Here is a 17,266-nt window from a genome sequence, read left to right on the forward strand (position 1 = left end):
TCAGTCGATGTTTTAAAAGACAGTAAATGAGTTTTTGTGTTGACTGTCCAGGTGGGTCGAGATTCATCCATCCATGTATGGGACACCGAGATGCTGAAACCAATGTCAGTGTTGAAGGGATTCCACCAGCTTGGAGTATGCACTTTGGACTTCTCAGGTAACACCTTGGAACGGTTCACCAAAGGCTGATTCATACTTTGTTGTAATAACTGTAAGCACTGTTGCTAAAACAACTGAAAAGCAGTCGTACGATTAGATATAAATTGGGTGGTTAACGAGTCATGTTTACTACTGTCCATTGCGTTAGATGAGAATATACTGGACAGATCAGAAGGAAACTGTAAAACTGTTATTTTGTACAGCATCAGTCCTAAAATGGACATGCATAAAATCTTTGTGAACTAATATAATGGGCAGAAACATTCACAAATACTGTACTTCATTTTTAGATCCTCCTGTAACAGATACTTTTCTCCCACTGTGGATACAGGCAAACTTAAGCCATTGACAGTTTATAAGCAACAATGGAAAGAATCCTTCCCCTCTTGTTGTTTATGTTGTTAGTTTCAGCAGCATCTTGGACAGGTAGACCCATTTATTTCACTTGCTCTAATTGGCCCCAGGCCGAGGCAGAGCTGTGATCTCTTTGTCAATATCAGTGAATTACCTGCCACAGATCAGACCCACCAGGCGGCTTTGATGTTCCTCCTAACAAGACCTGAACTTCACTGAACCGAGGCAAGAGCGGGGCTTTTTATCCGCTCTGTTTTGAAAGGGCTTGTTTTGTTTCTCCCTTCACAGCGGATGGTAAGCGCCTGGCCTCGGTGGGGCTGGATGACAATCACACCATTGTCCTGTGGGACTGGAAGAAGGGAGAGAAGCTCTCCGCCATACGGTCAGTACAGCGGTTAATACACAGCACTAGATCATCCTTTCACCACCCGGCAGTCGGTTATCCTCGCTGCAAAAATAGAGGCTTAGATACACGAATTGGAAGTGTTGCCGCTGAATCCCTCCCGTCAATTCTGTAGACAGTTTGAGCTTCCCCACTTTACACATGGACATTTATAGATGAGCGCCAAATTGGAACTAGCTGCACTGTCCGGGGTCATCAGGATGATTGATAGAAGAGGAGATTGCAAAGAGAATTGCCTATTAGGTTATGAGGCTTTTCCTCCCTGAATAGAACACTTAAACCTGCCAAGTCACACCAGGGGTGTTTAGAGAGGAGGTTATTTGCCCCAGGGGTTCACTTGCACAACCATGATGAATTAGACATCTAATTGTATCTAGAATGTGTGAGGTGACTTGATACACGTTGCTGCAAATGATACTTGATATAAATTATGTGAACACTGTGCACTGGATTAAATTACCTCCCCAGACTTGTGGTATGAACTTCTGCAACAAACACACCGTGAAAAAATTACAAATGTTCTCCCAATACCTCCATATCGTCGTTGTCGGGTGAAAACCTTGTATGTCCAAAACCGTTCGTTTTGCATTGATCATTTTAAAAATGAACTAAACTAGTGAAAACAGCCGGTCTATAAGCACACAACGCCTCGCACCTGTGTGCTTGTAGATCTGCTGTTTTCACTACTTTTGTGCGAAGCCCTTGATCATGAAGCAGGGCTTTAATTTGCGAAAGAACGTACAAATTGAAACTTGGAGATACAAGGTTTCCACCCGACAACGACGATATCTAGCTTTGTCATATTCCTGGGTAATCCCCCAAATTTAGCATCTACTTCATAGATGTTTCACCCCTGGCCAGTTGGATCGCTGCATGTAGCCTCTCTTTCATAGCTTGCTGTTGTGTGCGGGGCTTCCATAGCAGCTCGGAGACAGCTCGGGAGCTGCACTAATCCTCAGGGACGTCACACCAAATTCTGGGCCCTGGGTACAAGGATTCACTGCGGGCCCCCCATGAATGTTAACTATTAAAAAATAGCAGATATACAAGCTCACAGCGCGGCACCGAGTGCCGCGCTGCGAGCTTGTAGATCTGCTATTTTTGGAAAAATCGAGAAAATGTGCGCAAGAAACCCATGTTTCCATGTCAGTGATGCTCAAACTTTTTCATGTCAAGGACCCCCAAAATGATATGAATTTGGCCACGGACCCCCATCTCAAAATATTTTGTTCCAGGGACCCCCCCCGGAAGCAAAATTTGAGTTACAAATGTTCGCTTAAAAAAGATTTTCATGACTTTTCAAAAATAGCAGATATACAAGCTCGCAGCGCGGCACTCGGTGCCGCGCTGTGAGCTTGTAGATCTGCTATTTTTCAATAGCTAAAGTTACTAGGGCCCCTCCACCTTGGGCCCTGGTAACTCAGTCCCACTTTCCTACCCCTTGTGACGCCCCTGCTAATCCTCTTTGTAGACCCTGGTGGGCAGAGCAGTGAGGCGGGCAGGGGGGCAATGAGGCCTGACAGAGCATGCCTTGTACACTGCTGCACCGCCTAGTCGTCAGCTGGGAGAAGTGAAGCGATGACAGCATGGTGTGGGAAAGGGCTGGGAGAGGTTATGCAAGGGCAGTGGTGGAAGATGTACAAAGATCTTTTTTTTTTTTTTTACTTGAGTAAAAGTTGCAGTAACTACAATATAAAAAATACTCTGTAAAAGTAAAAAAAGGATTGTATCCCTACTCAAAATTTGAATTTAGTTAAAAGTATATAGGTTAAAAAAGAGGCGATCCGAGCTCTCTAAAGTAGACCAGTTACAGTCTTCTTCAGTTCTCGCCCTGGTGAAGACCTTGATTGGTCGAAACATGTTGTTATTGTTGACTACATAAGCTCACATTGTGTTGCACCGTGAAGCATTGTGAAAAAGTACAGTTTCATGACAGTACAAATCACTGGTACAAGGTCAACTAAAAGGAGATCCTAGAAAGCCGAGGCTTATTTCCACAGGAACCACACTTTAAGTATCTCATATAACATTGAAAGACAGACGGATAGAACATAGTACTTTATCTAGGATAATATTTCAAATATGTTTCAAAAAGCATAACATCAAATACAAAGGCAGAAAAAAGAAAAGGATCTGCTATTTTCAAATAGCTGAAGTATATTATAAAATGGAAATAGATTGGAAATCAAGTAAAAAGTAAAAGCACCTCAAAATTGTACGTTAAGTACGGTACTTGAGTAAAGCTACTATGCCCCACTGTGCAAGGGTGAGTGAGGGACAGAGAGAGAGAGAGAGAGAGAGAGAGAGAGAGAGAGAGAGAGAGCATCATGTTGCACTAGGTTCAATGACTCTCAGTGATGCTGCAGCACAAAGGCTGATGATTAGAGAACTTGCAGTGTGAGGTACGCTCCACTGCCCTGGACAGGGAACAGACACCAAGGCTTATTGTTCATTTTATGGTAAGCAATCAGCAGGCCAAAGAAGGAGCCAGTACCCTCTCTCTCTCATGTGCTCTTTCGTGTAATACTGGTGTTTGTTTTTAGACAGTGATTCTCAAACGTTTTAATTTCAAGATCCCGCTGTTTGATATGCACACTCTGGGACCCCAGTCAGTACTGTAAAATCCTCAGTGTTATTTTAACTTACAGACCCGTAAGGGTCCATTTGGTTCCTATCAAGCAGTTGGTCCAGAACTATCAAGCTGGAGGACCCCTTGTTGAGAATCGTCCACCTTATATTTCAAATGCACAATTTTAACACAATTCTTTTCCCATTAAATTGTATTTCCAGGGGGAGCAAGGATAAGATATTTGTGGTGAAAATTAATCCCTACATGACGGACAAGCTAATCACAGCTGGAGTGAAACACATGAAGTTTTGGCATAAAGCGGGTAAGAGTCCCTGACTTTTATTGAACTAGAGTGACTCAAACAAAGCAAATCTTACTTAAAGGACAGCTTTGGTTTATTACAACAAGGGTTATTATTTTAGATTGTAATTAGAAAAAAGAAAAGATGAGTGTTAAAATGTTTTTATTTACCGCTTTCTATTGTTTTAGTCATTTTAGCGATTTTGATTTCAGTGGGAGGGGGCATGCGTACAAGTGGCTAAATATGTCTTTTTAGACACAATAAGCCGGCAGTTTCTTTATTACTATTTACAGTAACACTACTAGCCTCCATAAGTCACATCTGCCCATTAAACATTGCAGTGCACCTTGGGAATGGGCTTAGTGTGTCTAAAAATACATATTTAGCCACTTGTACGCATGCATGCCCCCACCCACTGAAATCAAAATCGCAAAAATGGCTAAAGTGATAGAAAGCAGTAAATGAAAACATCTAACGCTCATCTTTTCTTTTCTCTAATTACAATCTAAAATATGAACCCTTGTTGTAAAAAAACAAAGTTGTCCTTTAAAACGTAACGTGTCTGAAGCACTGAACGCCAGCTCATCTGCCATTATGTATTTTAGGCGGGGGACTGATTGGCCGCAAGGGGTACATGGGAAAGACGGAGACTATGATGTGTGCTGTGTACGGCTGGACGGAGGAGATGGTGTTTTCGGGCACGTGCACGGGAGACATCTGTATCTGGAGGGACATGTTCCTAATGAAGACGGTCAAGGCGCACGATGGCCCCGTGTTCAGCGTGCACGCTCTCGAAAAGGTCAGTGGTGGAAAAAAGTACTTGCGTTCTTCTTCTTTTACTTCTTTTGGGAATTGGAAATACTCAAGTATAGTGCAAATACTTGGGTAAATGTACTTAGTTACTTTACACCACCGGAAAAGTTACAGTGGTGGGATGGGTTAACACACCGGAAAGTGTTGGAGCTCGCCCGTTGCTCTGTTGCAGCTGCTGTCTTTGTTGTCGTGTTTTCAGTGGCGTCAGTTCAGAAAAAGCTAAGGTATGGCAACATGACTGGTGTCTTGAACACGCGCGAGCGTGCAAGACACCAGTCATGTTGCCATACCTTAGCAACAGGCATAATACATTTATTTTAAGAAGTACATTCTATTTTTTCCCCTGTTTCTGCGGTATGTTAGCATGTTAGTAAACGTGCCACAATTAACAATAATGCATTGCACCTGTGCAGCTGACCTGCGGAACCTGGGAATATACCATTATTTGTCAAGATGTGGTGAATTCAAGTGTAGAGAATATAATCATAATACCTTGTTAAAGTGACCATTTTGTTAAATTTTGCATTTGTAGTTATTTTACTGTAATTTAACAACATAATAACCAGCACAGATAGACAAAGAGACATTCATGGATTTATATTCAAAAGTAACTTTTATTTTTCCCAGGGTATGGCAGCTGCATATACCCCTGCCATACCCAATTGACGCCCCCGCGTGGTTTGTTGTTTACTGTGGCGACTGTAAGGATTAAATTTGCTTTGTCAGATGACAGGTGCAATCAGCGGGGATTATTCACAGCTTTAAGTGTGTCATGGTAATAATGAGTTACTCTGCAGGGATTTGTGACTGGAGGGAAGGATGGTATTGTGGCGCTGTGGGATGACACCTTTGAGAGATGCCTGAAGACCTACGCCATCAAGAGGTCCGTCCTGGCCCCTGGCTCCAAAGGTGAGAGGTTATACTTCTGGGGGAAGTGGGACTGAGTTACTAGGGCCCAAGGTGGAGGGGCCTTAATTATTTTATACTTTAGCTATTGAAAAATAGCAGATATACAAGCTCACAGCGCGGCTGCGAGCTTGTAGATCTGCTATTTTTGAAAAGTCGTGAAAATGTGTGCAAATCTTTGAATATACGTATGCATTTTTTTAAGCGAACATTTGTAACTCAAATTTTGCTTCTGGGGGGTCCCTGGAACAACATATTTTTAGATGGGGGTCCGCTGCCAAATACATGTAATTTTGGGGGTCCTTCACATGAAAAAGTACCACTGACATAGAAACATAGGTTTTTCAAGAAACCTTAGAAGGATTTGAAATATTCATAAGACTTGTTCACGATTTTTCAAAAATAGCAGATCTACAAGCTCGCAGTGTGGCACTCGGTGCCGCGCTGTGAGCTTGTATATCTGCTATTTTTCAATATTTAAAGCACAAATTGTGTAACTGAATCCGATCTACAAGCTCACAGCGTGTCGCGCGACACCTTGTGAGCTTGTAGGTCAGCTATTTTTGAATAGGTTTTGAAAGTTTGAATAAATATGTCAACGATGAAAATTACTAAATAATAAATACACCAGTAAGACTCCCTAATCGGGAGATAAGCGACCGTTGGTCGCTTATCTCCACAAATAGGCCAAAAGTTTGTTTTACCAATTATCAAGACATACGGGCAGTTGACAGTTTGCCATGGTTACTCATTGAAGTTGAATCTCCATATATGGAGACATAAGTTGCTCATACCATAGCAACCATGTTTTTTACAGGGCCTGGGATTGATGACATCAGAAATCTCCATATATGGGCATGAAAGGGATTTTGTTTCTGGAAATATGTCTGTGGGGTGCCACATTTGGAATAAAACACTTACATCACACATCTGGATATCCATACAGCCCATCTAGTTTGCCTGTGTCCATTTATGCCCATATATCTGATGACATTGGGACAATGATCTCCATATATGGGCATAAAACTTATGTTAATTAGTAAAGCCTGGGGATCTCCATATATGGGCATGAGGGGTACCCTAAAAGGGCATCATCTGGGAATAGCAAATATAGTTATCCTAGAAAGTGAAAATCTTACATCAAAGGCCATAACTACCTACCTACCACCATACTGCATTCCTCATTAAACTACCTACCAGTAAGATGCCTATAGGGAGAAAAGCAAAGGGCGAGGGTTGCACCATTTCTTGGTCTTCTGGCCAGTGATGTATATCGGACCATTTAACCATATATGGAGACATCTGGTACCCAAAGATATTCACAGATATGGGCTTAATATTGATGACATAAGGGATCTCCATATATGGGCGTAAAAGGGATTTGGTTCCCCTGGCATCACAGGGATCTCCATATATGGGCATAAAATGGATTTGGTTACCCTGGCAACACGGGGATCTCCATATCTCCATATATGGGCATAAAAGGGATTTGGTTCCCCTGGCATCACAGGGATCTCCATATATGGGCATAAAAGGGATTTGGTTCCCCTGACATTACAGTGATGTCAGTGGCTGGTTCTACAGAGGGGATCTCCATTTATGGGCATAAAAGGGAATGTATGTATGATGATGTCAGATATCATAGACGTCATAGGACTTTCACATAACGAATAACTGAGTAAGCATGTAAACCCGTAAAATCTATATTTGGGCATGGCTGATTTATGACCTCATCATGATGACACGAGCAAACACAGCTGAATTGTATAAATGATCAGTGCAGAAACCAACAGAAGTATTTGACCAAGACTCTTCGATTTAAACATCAACAAAGGTGTGACGTTTGTTGATGGTCACAAAGGTGTGACGGACGGACGGACGGACGGACGGACGGACGGACGGCCGGTGGAGGTTTTCATAGTAAACTGCTCCCTGACGGTCGCAATAAATCCACTGGAACACAAGTTATTGTTTTCCCTATTTCCTGCAAAAGTTACAGTTTTGGATGCACAAGGACATATCGTCGTTGTCGGGTGGAAACCTTGTATGTCCAAAACCGTTTTTTTATTTATCACTTTAAACATGATTTAAGCTAGTGAAAATAGCCTACAAAACACACAACGCCTCACACCGCGAGGCGTTGTGTGCTTGTAGATCTGCTATTTTCACTAGTTATGTGCAACAGTCTCTAGTGATGAAGCAGGGCTTTACTTTGCAAAAAAACATACAAATTTGAAACTTGGAGATACGAGGTTTCTGCCCGACAGTGATGATATATTTGTCCCCTAGCTCCAGACATGCAATAAAATGTATCCATGGAAGACCCATTAAAATCATTGCACGCTTTTAGCTGTATTGAAGATTACCTCTTATATTCCGTTTTGAGCGATGTCTCTCTGACATCACGCTATGATTCACCGTCTCCATAGGACTGCTATTGGAGGACAACCCCTCCATACGTGCCATATCTCTGGGCCACGGCCATATCTTAGTGGGGACCAAGAACGGAGAGATCCTGGAAGTGGACAAGAGTGGTCCCATCACTCTGCTGGTCCAGGTGAGTGAACCATGGATGGATTGTGCTTTTAGTATGAAAACAACGTGAAACAAGTGAAAAAAGAAATGTCGGCCGCTGGTAATTACGGTAACCGCCTTCGTTCCATTTTGGGGGCTGGGAGGCGTAAAATCACAGTAACCGGTTAGTATTTTGGGCCAAAGAATCTGGACCTCTCCAACTCCTTTTCCCGGGCTGAATCAGGGGCCCAACACGTCCCTGCTCACAACTCATCACATTGCAAGAGTTTGTAGGCCATACGTCTTTAGTCAAACATACTGTATCAGACAGTCTACATTTCTCAAAAGGATTTACATGTATTTAATTCAGTCTGACCAGAAGCAGGGATAAAACATATCCCCACTGGCGATAAAAAATGTAATGTCCAGAGTGGGGGGCAGGGGCGTCACAAGGGGGGGGGGGGGGAGTGGGACAGAGTTAATAGGGCCCAAGGTGGAGGGGCCTGGAATTATTTTATACTTTAGCTATTGCCGCGCTGCGAGCTTGTAGATCTGCTATTTTTGAAAAGTCGTGAAAATGTGTGCAAATCTTTGAATATTATGTATTTTTTAAGCGAACATTTGTAACTCAGATTTTGCTTATGGGGGGTCCCTGGAACGAAATATTTTGAGATGGGAGTCTGCAGCCAAATACATATCATTCTGGGGGTCCTTCACATGAAAACGTTTGAGCACCACTGAAATAGAAACATTTCAAAAAGCCTTAGAAGGATTTGAAATATTCAATTCAGACACATTTTCACAATTCTTCAAAAATAGCAGATCTACAAGCTTGCAGCGCGGCACTCTGTGCCGCGCTGTGAGCTTGTATATCTGCTATTTTTCAATAGTTAAAGTACCCAGGGCCCAGAATTTGGTGCGACACCCTTGGTGGGGGAAATTCTCAAAAGCAGAATCATGGGCCCACACCCACACCCAGCAAATCCAACCCTGAATCAGATTTTCCCGAGCCTGAATGGGTGTGAGCCCGCAATGACGGGAATAAGGTTATTCCAGGATATATTTTGGATTGAAGATGTGCAGATGCACTAACTGACTGCCTGCCAGTGCCTGGAACTGTCCTCTTCCTCGTAATGTCATTATAAAACTGTTGATCTTTTTGGCTTACGTAACGCCGCAGAATCACAGACGCCACGGCTGTAAAAGACTGATGGATTACTGCTGCAGAATCTTGGACCGTTCATTTAGTTAAGTGGTCCCTTGGTTCTGCCAGGCTCCCCCCTGAAATTAGACAGCGAGTGCTAATGTTATTGATTGTCCATTTGAAAGGCTTTAATGCATATAGGTATATTCCTATGGGTGAAGTACACTTTTGATTAATTATTTCCTTCTTCGACGGGGCCGCCTCCAAAGGACTCACTCTACCCCTCTGGGTACGTCCATTATAATAGGTCTTTTGTATATTTAATTTTATTGAGTGTCTTGAACCTCAATGAATAAGGATAGTCAGACAGGAATACTTGTATGCAGCACGTCGTAAACATATTATAAGCCCAGGCATTGCTTGACAAGCTGCTTCATGCCGGTGCTTGAAAGCAATGTAACCTTTGAGACAATCCAATCCGTTTAGGCTCTTTCATGATGGAACACCACTGTATGACCTTTATGGAGTGGAGGTGCATTGAGACATTCTGAATGACATCTCTCATCGCTTTCGACCTGTCGTCCCAATTTTGGGCATGCCATTTTAGGTAAAAAATACACAAGCTTCACGACCCGTCATGATGCGACGCGCTGATAACTTTTATTTAAGAATTTATTGGAAGTTTGCCATAGAAAAAAGTACAGTTTCATGTCAAATCACTGCTACAAGGTCAATTAAAAGGAGATCCTAGAAAGCCGAGGCTTATTTCCACAGGAACCACACTTAAGTATCTCATGTAACATTGAAAGACAGACGGATAGAACATAGTACTTTATCTAGGATAATATCAATTTCAAAAGCAGAAAAAGCATAACATCAAATACAAAGGCAGAAAAAAAAGGGGTGGGGGGAGCATGGGGGCTTAGTTTATTTTAAGTCACGGGTAGCAGCCGCCTGAATGTGACTTTTCATACCGATTTTGAAGGAGGCTAGGGATCTGCTCTCCTTTAAGGCTTGTGGAAGGGCGTTCCACATGTTGGTGGTATAGCAGGAGAACGAGTTAGAGCCTTGTTTAGGTTTAAATCTACGTTGTAGAGCGGCTATTTCTGCTATTCATCGTATGACAAAATATAAAGGGCTTACGGTAAGTGGCTAATGAGCAACTGGCGTGTGTGTGTGTGTGTGTGTGTGTGTGTGTGTGTGTGTGTGTGTGTGTGTGTGTGTGTGTGTGTGTGTGTGTGTGTGTGTGTGTGTGTGTGTGTGTGTGTGTGTGTGTGTGTGTGTGTGTGTGTGTGTGCGCGTGTGCATGTGCGTGCGTGCGTGCGTGTATGCGTTTGGTTGCAGGGTCACATGGAAGGTGAAGTGTGGGGCCTGGCCACTCACCCCCACCTCCCCCTCTGTGCCACTGTCAGCGAGGACAAAACCCTGCGCATATGGGACCTGTCCTCCAGCCACTGTATGCTGGCGGTACGAAAGCTCAGGAAAGGTGAGTCACCTGTCCAAGACGCCCGTCTCTCCTCCTGTCTCACAGTGTGTGCACATACCAGGTCCATGCGGCTCCCTGTGTGAACAGACATATTTCTCCTCGGCAGGGGGGCGTTGCTGCTGTTTCTCCCCCGATGGTAAGGCGCTGGCGGTAGGCCTGAACGACGGCAGCTTCCTCATTGTGAACGCCGACACCCTGGAGGACCTGGTGTCCTTCCACCACCGCAAGGACATCATCTCGGATATCAGATTCTCCCCAGGTCTGTGACTCACTCCCCCCCCCCTCCCCCCACACCTTTGTACCCTCCCAGCGGAAAAAACCTCCTCATATCCATCATGTCGCCGAGTCTTATGTAGGTGGCTGTTTTTATTTTTATTTTGTTTATTTTTAGTTAGAGTAGCCAATTTTCTCCCAGTTTAGTTGTTATGCTAGTTCATTCATCCTCACACACGTATGTGTTGCCACTGCTGTTGTCAGGGGCGTCACAAGGGGGGGGGGGGGGGAGTGGGACTAGGTTACTAGGGCCCAAGGTGGAGGGGCCTGGAATAATTTTATACTTTAACTATCGGTGCCGCGCTGTGAGCTTGTATATCTGCTATTTTTGAAAAGTCGTGAAAACGTGTGCAAATCTTTGAATTGACCGGTAAGTGAACATTTGTAACTCAAATTTAGCTTCTGGGGGGTCCCTGGAACTAAATATTTTGCGATGGGGGTCCGTGGCCAAATACATATCATTTTGGGGGTCCTTCACATGAAAAGGTTTGAGCACCACTAACATAGAAACATAGGTTTTTTCGAAAAACCTTAGAAGGATTTAAAATATTCAAAGGCTTGCAAAAATGTCACGATTTCTCCAAAATAGCGGATCTACCAACTCGGTGCCGCGCTGTGAGCTTACATATCTGCAATTTTTCAATAGTTAAAGTACCCAGGGCGCAGAATGTGGTGCGACACCCCTGGCTGTTGTGTCATGCTGGCTCACCTGCCAGTGAGGAGCCGCCATGCAGCGACAAAGATTACACTCCCTGCCCGACTTCCAATCCCCCAAACAGGCCAGTTGTGTTTGTATAATACTCAGCCAAACCGGATGCACTGCGGTAGATTTGAACCCCCCTAGACTCTGCGGAGGTTGGCAGTTACTTTTACTCCTTTTATTTATAATCGTTTTAGTAGCTGAGATGTGATCAGGTGCATCCTAGGTGATGAGGGCAGGGTTTTAAAAACTGTGACGCACGCCCCCCCCTGGTGAGGAACCGGAGCATTGCACGGGGAGCACAGAGAGACATCATCATGAGGTGAAAGGGACAGCAGGTCAGGACAGTAGCCAGGGGCGTCACACCAAATTCTGGGCCCTGGGTACAAGGATTCACTGCGGGCCCCTCATGAATGTTAACTATTGAAAAATAGCAGATATACAAGCTCACAGCGCGGCACCGAGTGCCGTGCTGCGAGCTTGTAGATCTGCTATTTTTTTAAAATTGTGAAAATGTGTGCCAAGAAACCTATGTTTTCATGTCAGTGATGCTCAAACTTTTTCATGTGAAGGACCCCCCCATCTCAAAATATTTAGTTCCAGGGATCCCCCCCAGAAGCAAAATTTGAGTACAAATGTTCACTTAAAAAGTACATATATTCAAAGATTTGCGCACATTTTCACGACTTTTCAAAGCTAAAGTTACTAGGGCCCCTCCACCTTGGGCCCTGGTAACTCAGTCCCACTTTCCTACCCCTTGTGACGCCCCTGACAGTAGCTGTAGTTATGCCAACACATTCACGCAGCAATGGTTAGTGTTTGGTATCATCTATATTAGTTTTGCCTATAGATCCTGCATACAAATGCTGGCACTTCTTGTTTTCAGTTTCTGATGTATTTATTTATGCCATTGTCTCAATATGCACCCCTGGTGCTCATTCGTCTGTAACGGTGTGCATAAGTGCATGAACTTAAACTTGGCAGTAGAAGGCTGCAAGTCATTGCAGCGTAGCAAACTACTACTTTTGTCTGTTCATGAGAAAGAGACCCTTGCTGCTACTACCTGACTCTCCTCTCCTCTCCTCTCCTCTCCTCTCCTCTCCTCTCCTCTCCTCTCCTCTCCTCTCCTCTCCTCTCCTCTCCTCTCCTCTCCTCTATCTCTGTTGCAAATTGGCTTGCACGGATAAGACTTTCAAACATGGAGATGAAACGGGACGGGACTTAAAATGAATGCAATTAATTGTTATCTGCATTTGTATAATTAACATTTTCACACTGATGTTGACTTAATGTTGAACTACAGTAGTCCCATTGCATTTTAGTTGTTCCTTTTATTATATTCTATGACGTAGCATTTGTTTTTCATATAGACCTTTTAAATGCACATATTCTCGCTATTATTAGCCTAATAGTCATGTCATGGGTTAGGGTGGGGGGGCCAGGGGCGTCACAAGGGGTAGGAAAGTGGGACTGAGTTACCAGGGCCCAAGGTAGAGGAGGGGCCCTAGTAACTTTAGCTATTGAAAAATAGCAGATATACAAGCTCACAGCGCGAGTGCCGCGCTGCGAGCTTGTAGATCTGCTATCTTTGAAAAGTCGTGAAAATGTGCGCAAATCATTGAATATATGTATTTTTTAACTCAAACTTTGCTTCTGGGGGGTCCCTGGAACTAAATATTTTGAGATGGGGGGGGTCCTTCACATGAAAAGGTTTGAGCATCACTGACATGGAAACATAGGTTTCTTGGCACACATTTTCACGATTTTTCAAAAATAGCAGATCTACAAGCTCGCAGCGCGGCACTCGGTGCCGCGCTGTGAGCTTGTATATCTGCTATTTTTCAATAGTTAACATTCATGGGGGGCCCGCAGTGAATCCTTGTACCCAGGGCCCAGAATTTGGTGTGACGCCCCTGGGGGGGGGGGGGGGGGGCAGTTGTCTGACCCTTGGTTCCAAGGGGAGGCACACTGTCTCTGTCTTTGAAAACCGCTAGACCAGGGGAATATGCTGCTGCAGGCTCGACCCAACAGGGGTGTCGCACCAAATTCTGGGCCCTGGGTACAAGGATTCACTGTGGGGCCCCTGTGCTTTAACTATTGAAAAATAGCAGATATACAAGCTCACAGCGCGGCACCGAGTGCCGCGCTGCGAGCTTGTACAGGTAGATCTGCTATTTTTGAAAAATCATGAAAATCTTTGAACATTTCAAATCCTTGTGAGTTTTTTTTTGGAAAAACCTATGTTTCTATGTCAGTGGAGCTCAAACCTTTTCATGTGAAAGGACCCCCAAAATGGTATGTATTTGTATATCTGCTATTTTTCAATAGCTAAAGTATCCACAAGTTTCCGCAGGAGTTTACTGGAGACTATCGGGACCAAACTTCCGGATTTAACAGCAGACATACAAGCTCACGTTGCGTCGCAGATGCAACCCGTTGTGAGCTTGTAAATCGGCGCCGGAAGCTCGGTGCAGACGTCTGCACAATGCACTATGGGGCGTTGGAAACTCGTGGATAAAATAATTAAGGCCCCTCCACCACCTTGGGCCCTAGTAACTCAGTCCCACTTTCCTACCCCTTGTGACGCCCCTGTCGACCCACATTAGTGGTTCTCTCTGTAATAAGGCCAGACGGCTGGAGAGGGAGGGGAAACGGTGAGCTCGGACAAAGTGAGAGGAAGAAACTCTTTATCCGGGACACTTAACCTTAATCTACAATGCAAGGGATCCTGTTTCTCAACCCTACACCCATGGATCCACCCACACTATACATGTACAATAGGACTGTATTTATATACAGTAGTTTCGGAAAGCGCACATTCAAGGTTTATGGATTGTTTTTATTTTATTTTATTTGTGTTCTTTTTTGGTCAACTAGGGCAGATTTGCTGGTTTTGAACCTGGATTCCGTTGTTCTGTTGCGAGTAGGACATGTGGAAAATCACTTTCCGATGTCTTCTCAAGAGTTCACCCTTACAATCCCTAGAAAAGGTCTGGCAGCCTACTTAAAATGCAGCTCTTGACGTAGGCTAGCGGAGGTTTTCCAGCTCAGGCTGAGAAGCAGGGGCTGACATTTCTAAAAGGGCCTTTTGGTGAAAATATTGATCATTTTCCGTGTCTTGATACCACAATGAACCAAACAAGTCAAGAACATAATCAAGTCAAAACTGGAGATGTGGTGTACAGCATGGATTTCTACATAGAGAGGGCAGAGAGGGAGAGTTTGGACAAGGCAATTCTTGAATGCCGCCTTCAAGTATGGTATGGAAAGAGAGCATTTGCATTTCTTCCACCATAGTAAAAACTACATTCATCGTCTGGGGAGGGCACTTTTTACAGACAGATAAAAGGGCAGGGGCTCAAGCCCCCTTTGATGTCTATGTGTGCACGTGCCTTCTCCTTTCCCTTTTGACATAAAGTGACTTTTGGGAGATAAACATCCCTGCATGTCCAGACCTTAGGGGTATTACTGATTATTACTGGGTATTAGTGATTTAACAATTGGACAACCTCGATTGCCACAATAGAGGGTATGCAGTATGCACATGCATAAAGTGAATGGCAAATCGATTTGGCAAAGTGAGTTTAACGTTGTTTAATGCAATCAGACTTTTCTTTTAGGATGTATGGGCTGCCAAGGCCAGAACGTAGTTTTTTGCCACTCAGTATTGATTGATTGAATTTGATTGAAGACTTTATTAGAAGTTTGCATAGGAAAAGGTACAGTTTCATGACGGTACAGTTCACTGGTACAAGGTCTACTAAAAGGAGATCCATGAAAAGACTAAGCTTATTTCCACAGGAAACCATTTAAGTATCTCATATAACATTGAATGACAGTACTATGCAGTAGATATGTAAATACAATAAAATAAAATAAAATAAAAGTATAGTAGGGCAGGAGAGTTTTTCGAGAGGTTTTCGAAACCTGTTTTTTTTGGACCGTTATGATGTCTAGTTATGATTTCTGCTTGTTGCCGTCGCCAACTAATACCCCATGGGGTTCATTTTTAACCTTTTCTCACAACTATTCCCAATCTGAACCATACAATGGTCATAACAGAAAATGCCATAACGCTTGATGTAAACAACCTACAGGGACAAATGAACACACTTTTCTATATGATTTTGACCCAGGGAATTCATTAAAGTGGTTATTTTTTACATTTAAGCACATCTTGACCCTATTTCAGGACAGAAACGGCGAAGAATAACCCAAAAATGTTCAAAACACGTCTATACTTCTCTTTGTACAGATGAATTAAGGTGTATTCTTTTGATACCACAGGTTTTTTAGGACCCTTATGATGTCTAGTTATGATTTCTGCTTGTTGCCGTGGTCAACTAATGTCCCATGGGGTTAATCTTTAACCTTTTCTCACATATCCCCAATTAGTGTGGGGATTTAGGGGAGCAAATGCTAAATTCGTGCAATTTTGACTTAAAGCGCGAAATTTTGCACAGATGTAGCCCAGGGCTTGCTCTAATGATTTAGCTAGGGCGCCCGAGTCTGCGACCTTCGGGGTCTCCACAGCGGTCAAATCAAGTTGGGCTTCCATTGACTTTCTATACAGGAGGAAAATACCCAGAAAAAGATTTTCTTTCTGGGTATTTAAGGAGGATCTGAGGGGTCTAACTAGGGGTTTGTCATGATGCTGAATCCATTGCAGGCATTTGTTTTGCACAAAAAAACATTCAGTGGGCTAGAAATGGCCTTAGAAAACAATACACGTATGGGTGAGTATTCATGTTAGTCGGAGGCCTTAGGTTTTTTTTTTCTCGTGCTAATCAGTCTAAAAGTTCAAGATTTTGCACAGATGTAGCTCAGGGCATGCTCTAATGATTTAACTAGGGCGCCCGAGTCTGCGACATTCGGGGTTGCCACAGCGGCCAAATCAAGTTGGGCTCCCATCGACTTTAGTGATGAAAAGTGATGAGTCATCACTTTTCAGAGTTGTGTGGGTGCTGTGGCGACCCCGAAGGTCGCAGACTCGGGCGCCCTAGCTAAATCATTAGAACATGCCCTGAGCTACATCTGTGCAAAATTTTGAACTTTTAGACTGATTAGCACAAGAAAAAAAAACCCTAAGGCCTCCGACTAACATGAATACTCACCCATACGTGTATTGTTTTCTGAGGCCATTTCTAGCCCACAGAATGTTTTTTGTGCAAAACAAATGCCTGCAATGGATTCAGCATCATGACAAACCCCTAGTTAGACCCCTCAGATCCTCCTTAACTCATTCCCTGCCAGGCCCGATAGTCCCGAGATTATTCCAATGTCTTTCCCCGCCAGGCCCGATAGTCCCGAGAATTAAAAAAAAAAAAAAAAAAAAAAAAAAAAAAAGATTTCCAAAAAAAAAAATTTCATTTTTTTTTTTGACCCCCAAAAATAGAGTAGGCATGATAGCAATCGCGAAATTGCATGTTTAACCCCCATAGCAACCCCATCTTTCAAGCATGGCAGCCATTTTGGCAGCCATCTTTGTTAAACATAGTGGCTGTTATCTCATGAATGCCTGAACGGATTTCCATTCGGATTTTTTTGTTTGAAAGCTGTGAGCAATGTGGACACACGTGGTGCATTATCTAGGCATGGGTGTGCATGATCCGTGCACACCCAATTACATGGAAGTCTATGGAGA

At 43.6% G+C, this 17,266-nt stretch overlaps 1 protein-coding gene across 2 annotated transcripts in view; it reads left to right on the forward strand.

The window, feature by feature from the left end:
- Window positions 1–17,266, forward strand: part of eml5 (EMAP like 5) — a gene marked incomplete at both ends in the record, with an annotated part of 96,418 nt that overhangs the window by 51,085 nt on the left and 28,067 nt on the right. For both annotated transcript variants that reach the window (XM_080750741.1, XM_080750742.1), the window contains 8 exons: window positions 52–157; window positions 802–895; window positions 3,707–3,807; window positions 4,392–4,585; window positions 5,397–5,508; window positions 7,935–8,062; window positions 10,508–10,649; window positions 10,756–10,908. In XM_080750741.1, the coding sequence (XP_080606867.1) occupies window positions 52–157; window positions 802–895; window positions 3,707–3,807; window positions 4,392–4,585; window positions 5,397–5,508; window positions 7,935–8,062; window positions 10,508–10,649; window positions 10,756–10,908 (1,030 nt within the window). The remainder of the gene's footprint in view (window positions 1–51; window positions 158–801; window positions 896–3,706; window positions 3,808–4,391; window positions 4,586–5,396; window positions 5,509–7,934; window positions 8,063–10,507; window positions 10,650–10,755; window positions 10,909–17,266) is intronic.

The sequence above is a fragment of the Nannobrachium achirus genome (assembly GCF_963921795.1).
Source record: "Nannobrachium achirus genome assembly, chromosome: 20".
Taxonomy (NCBI): Eukaryota; Metazoa; Chordata; class Actinopteri; order Myctophiformes; family Myctophidae; genus Nannobrachium; species Nannobrachium achirus.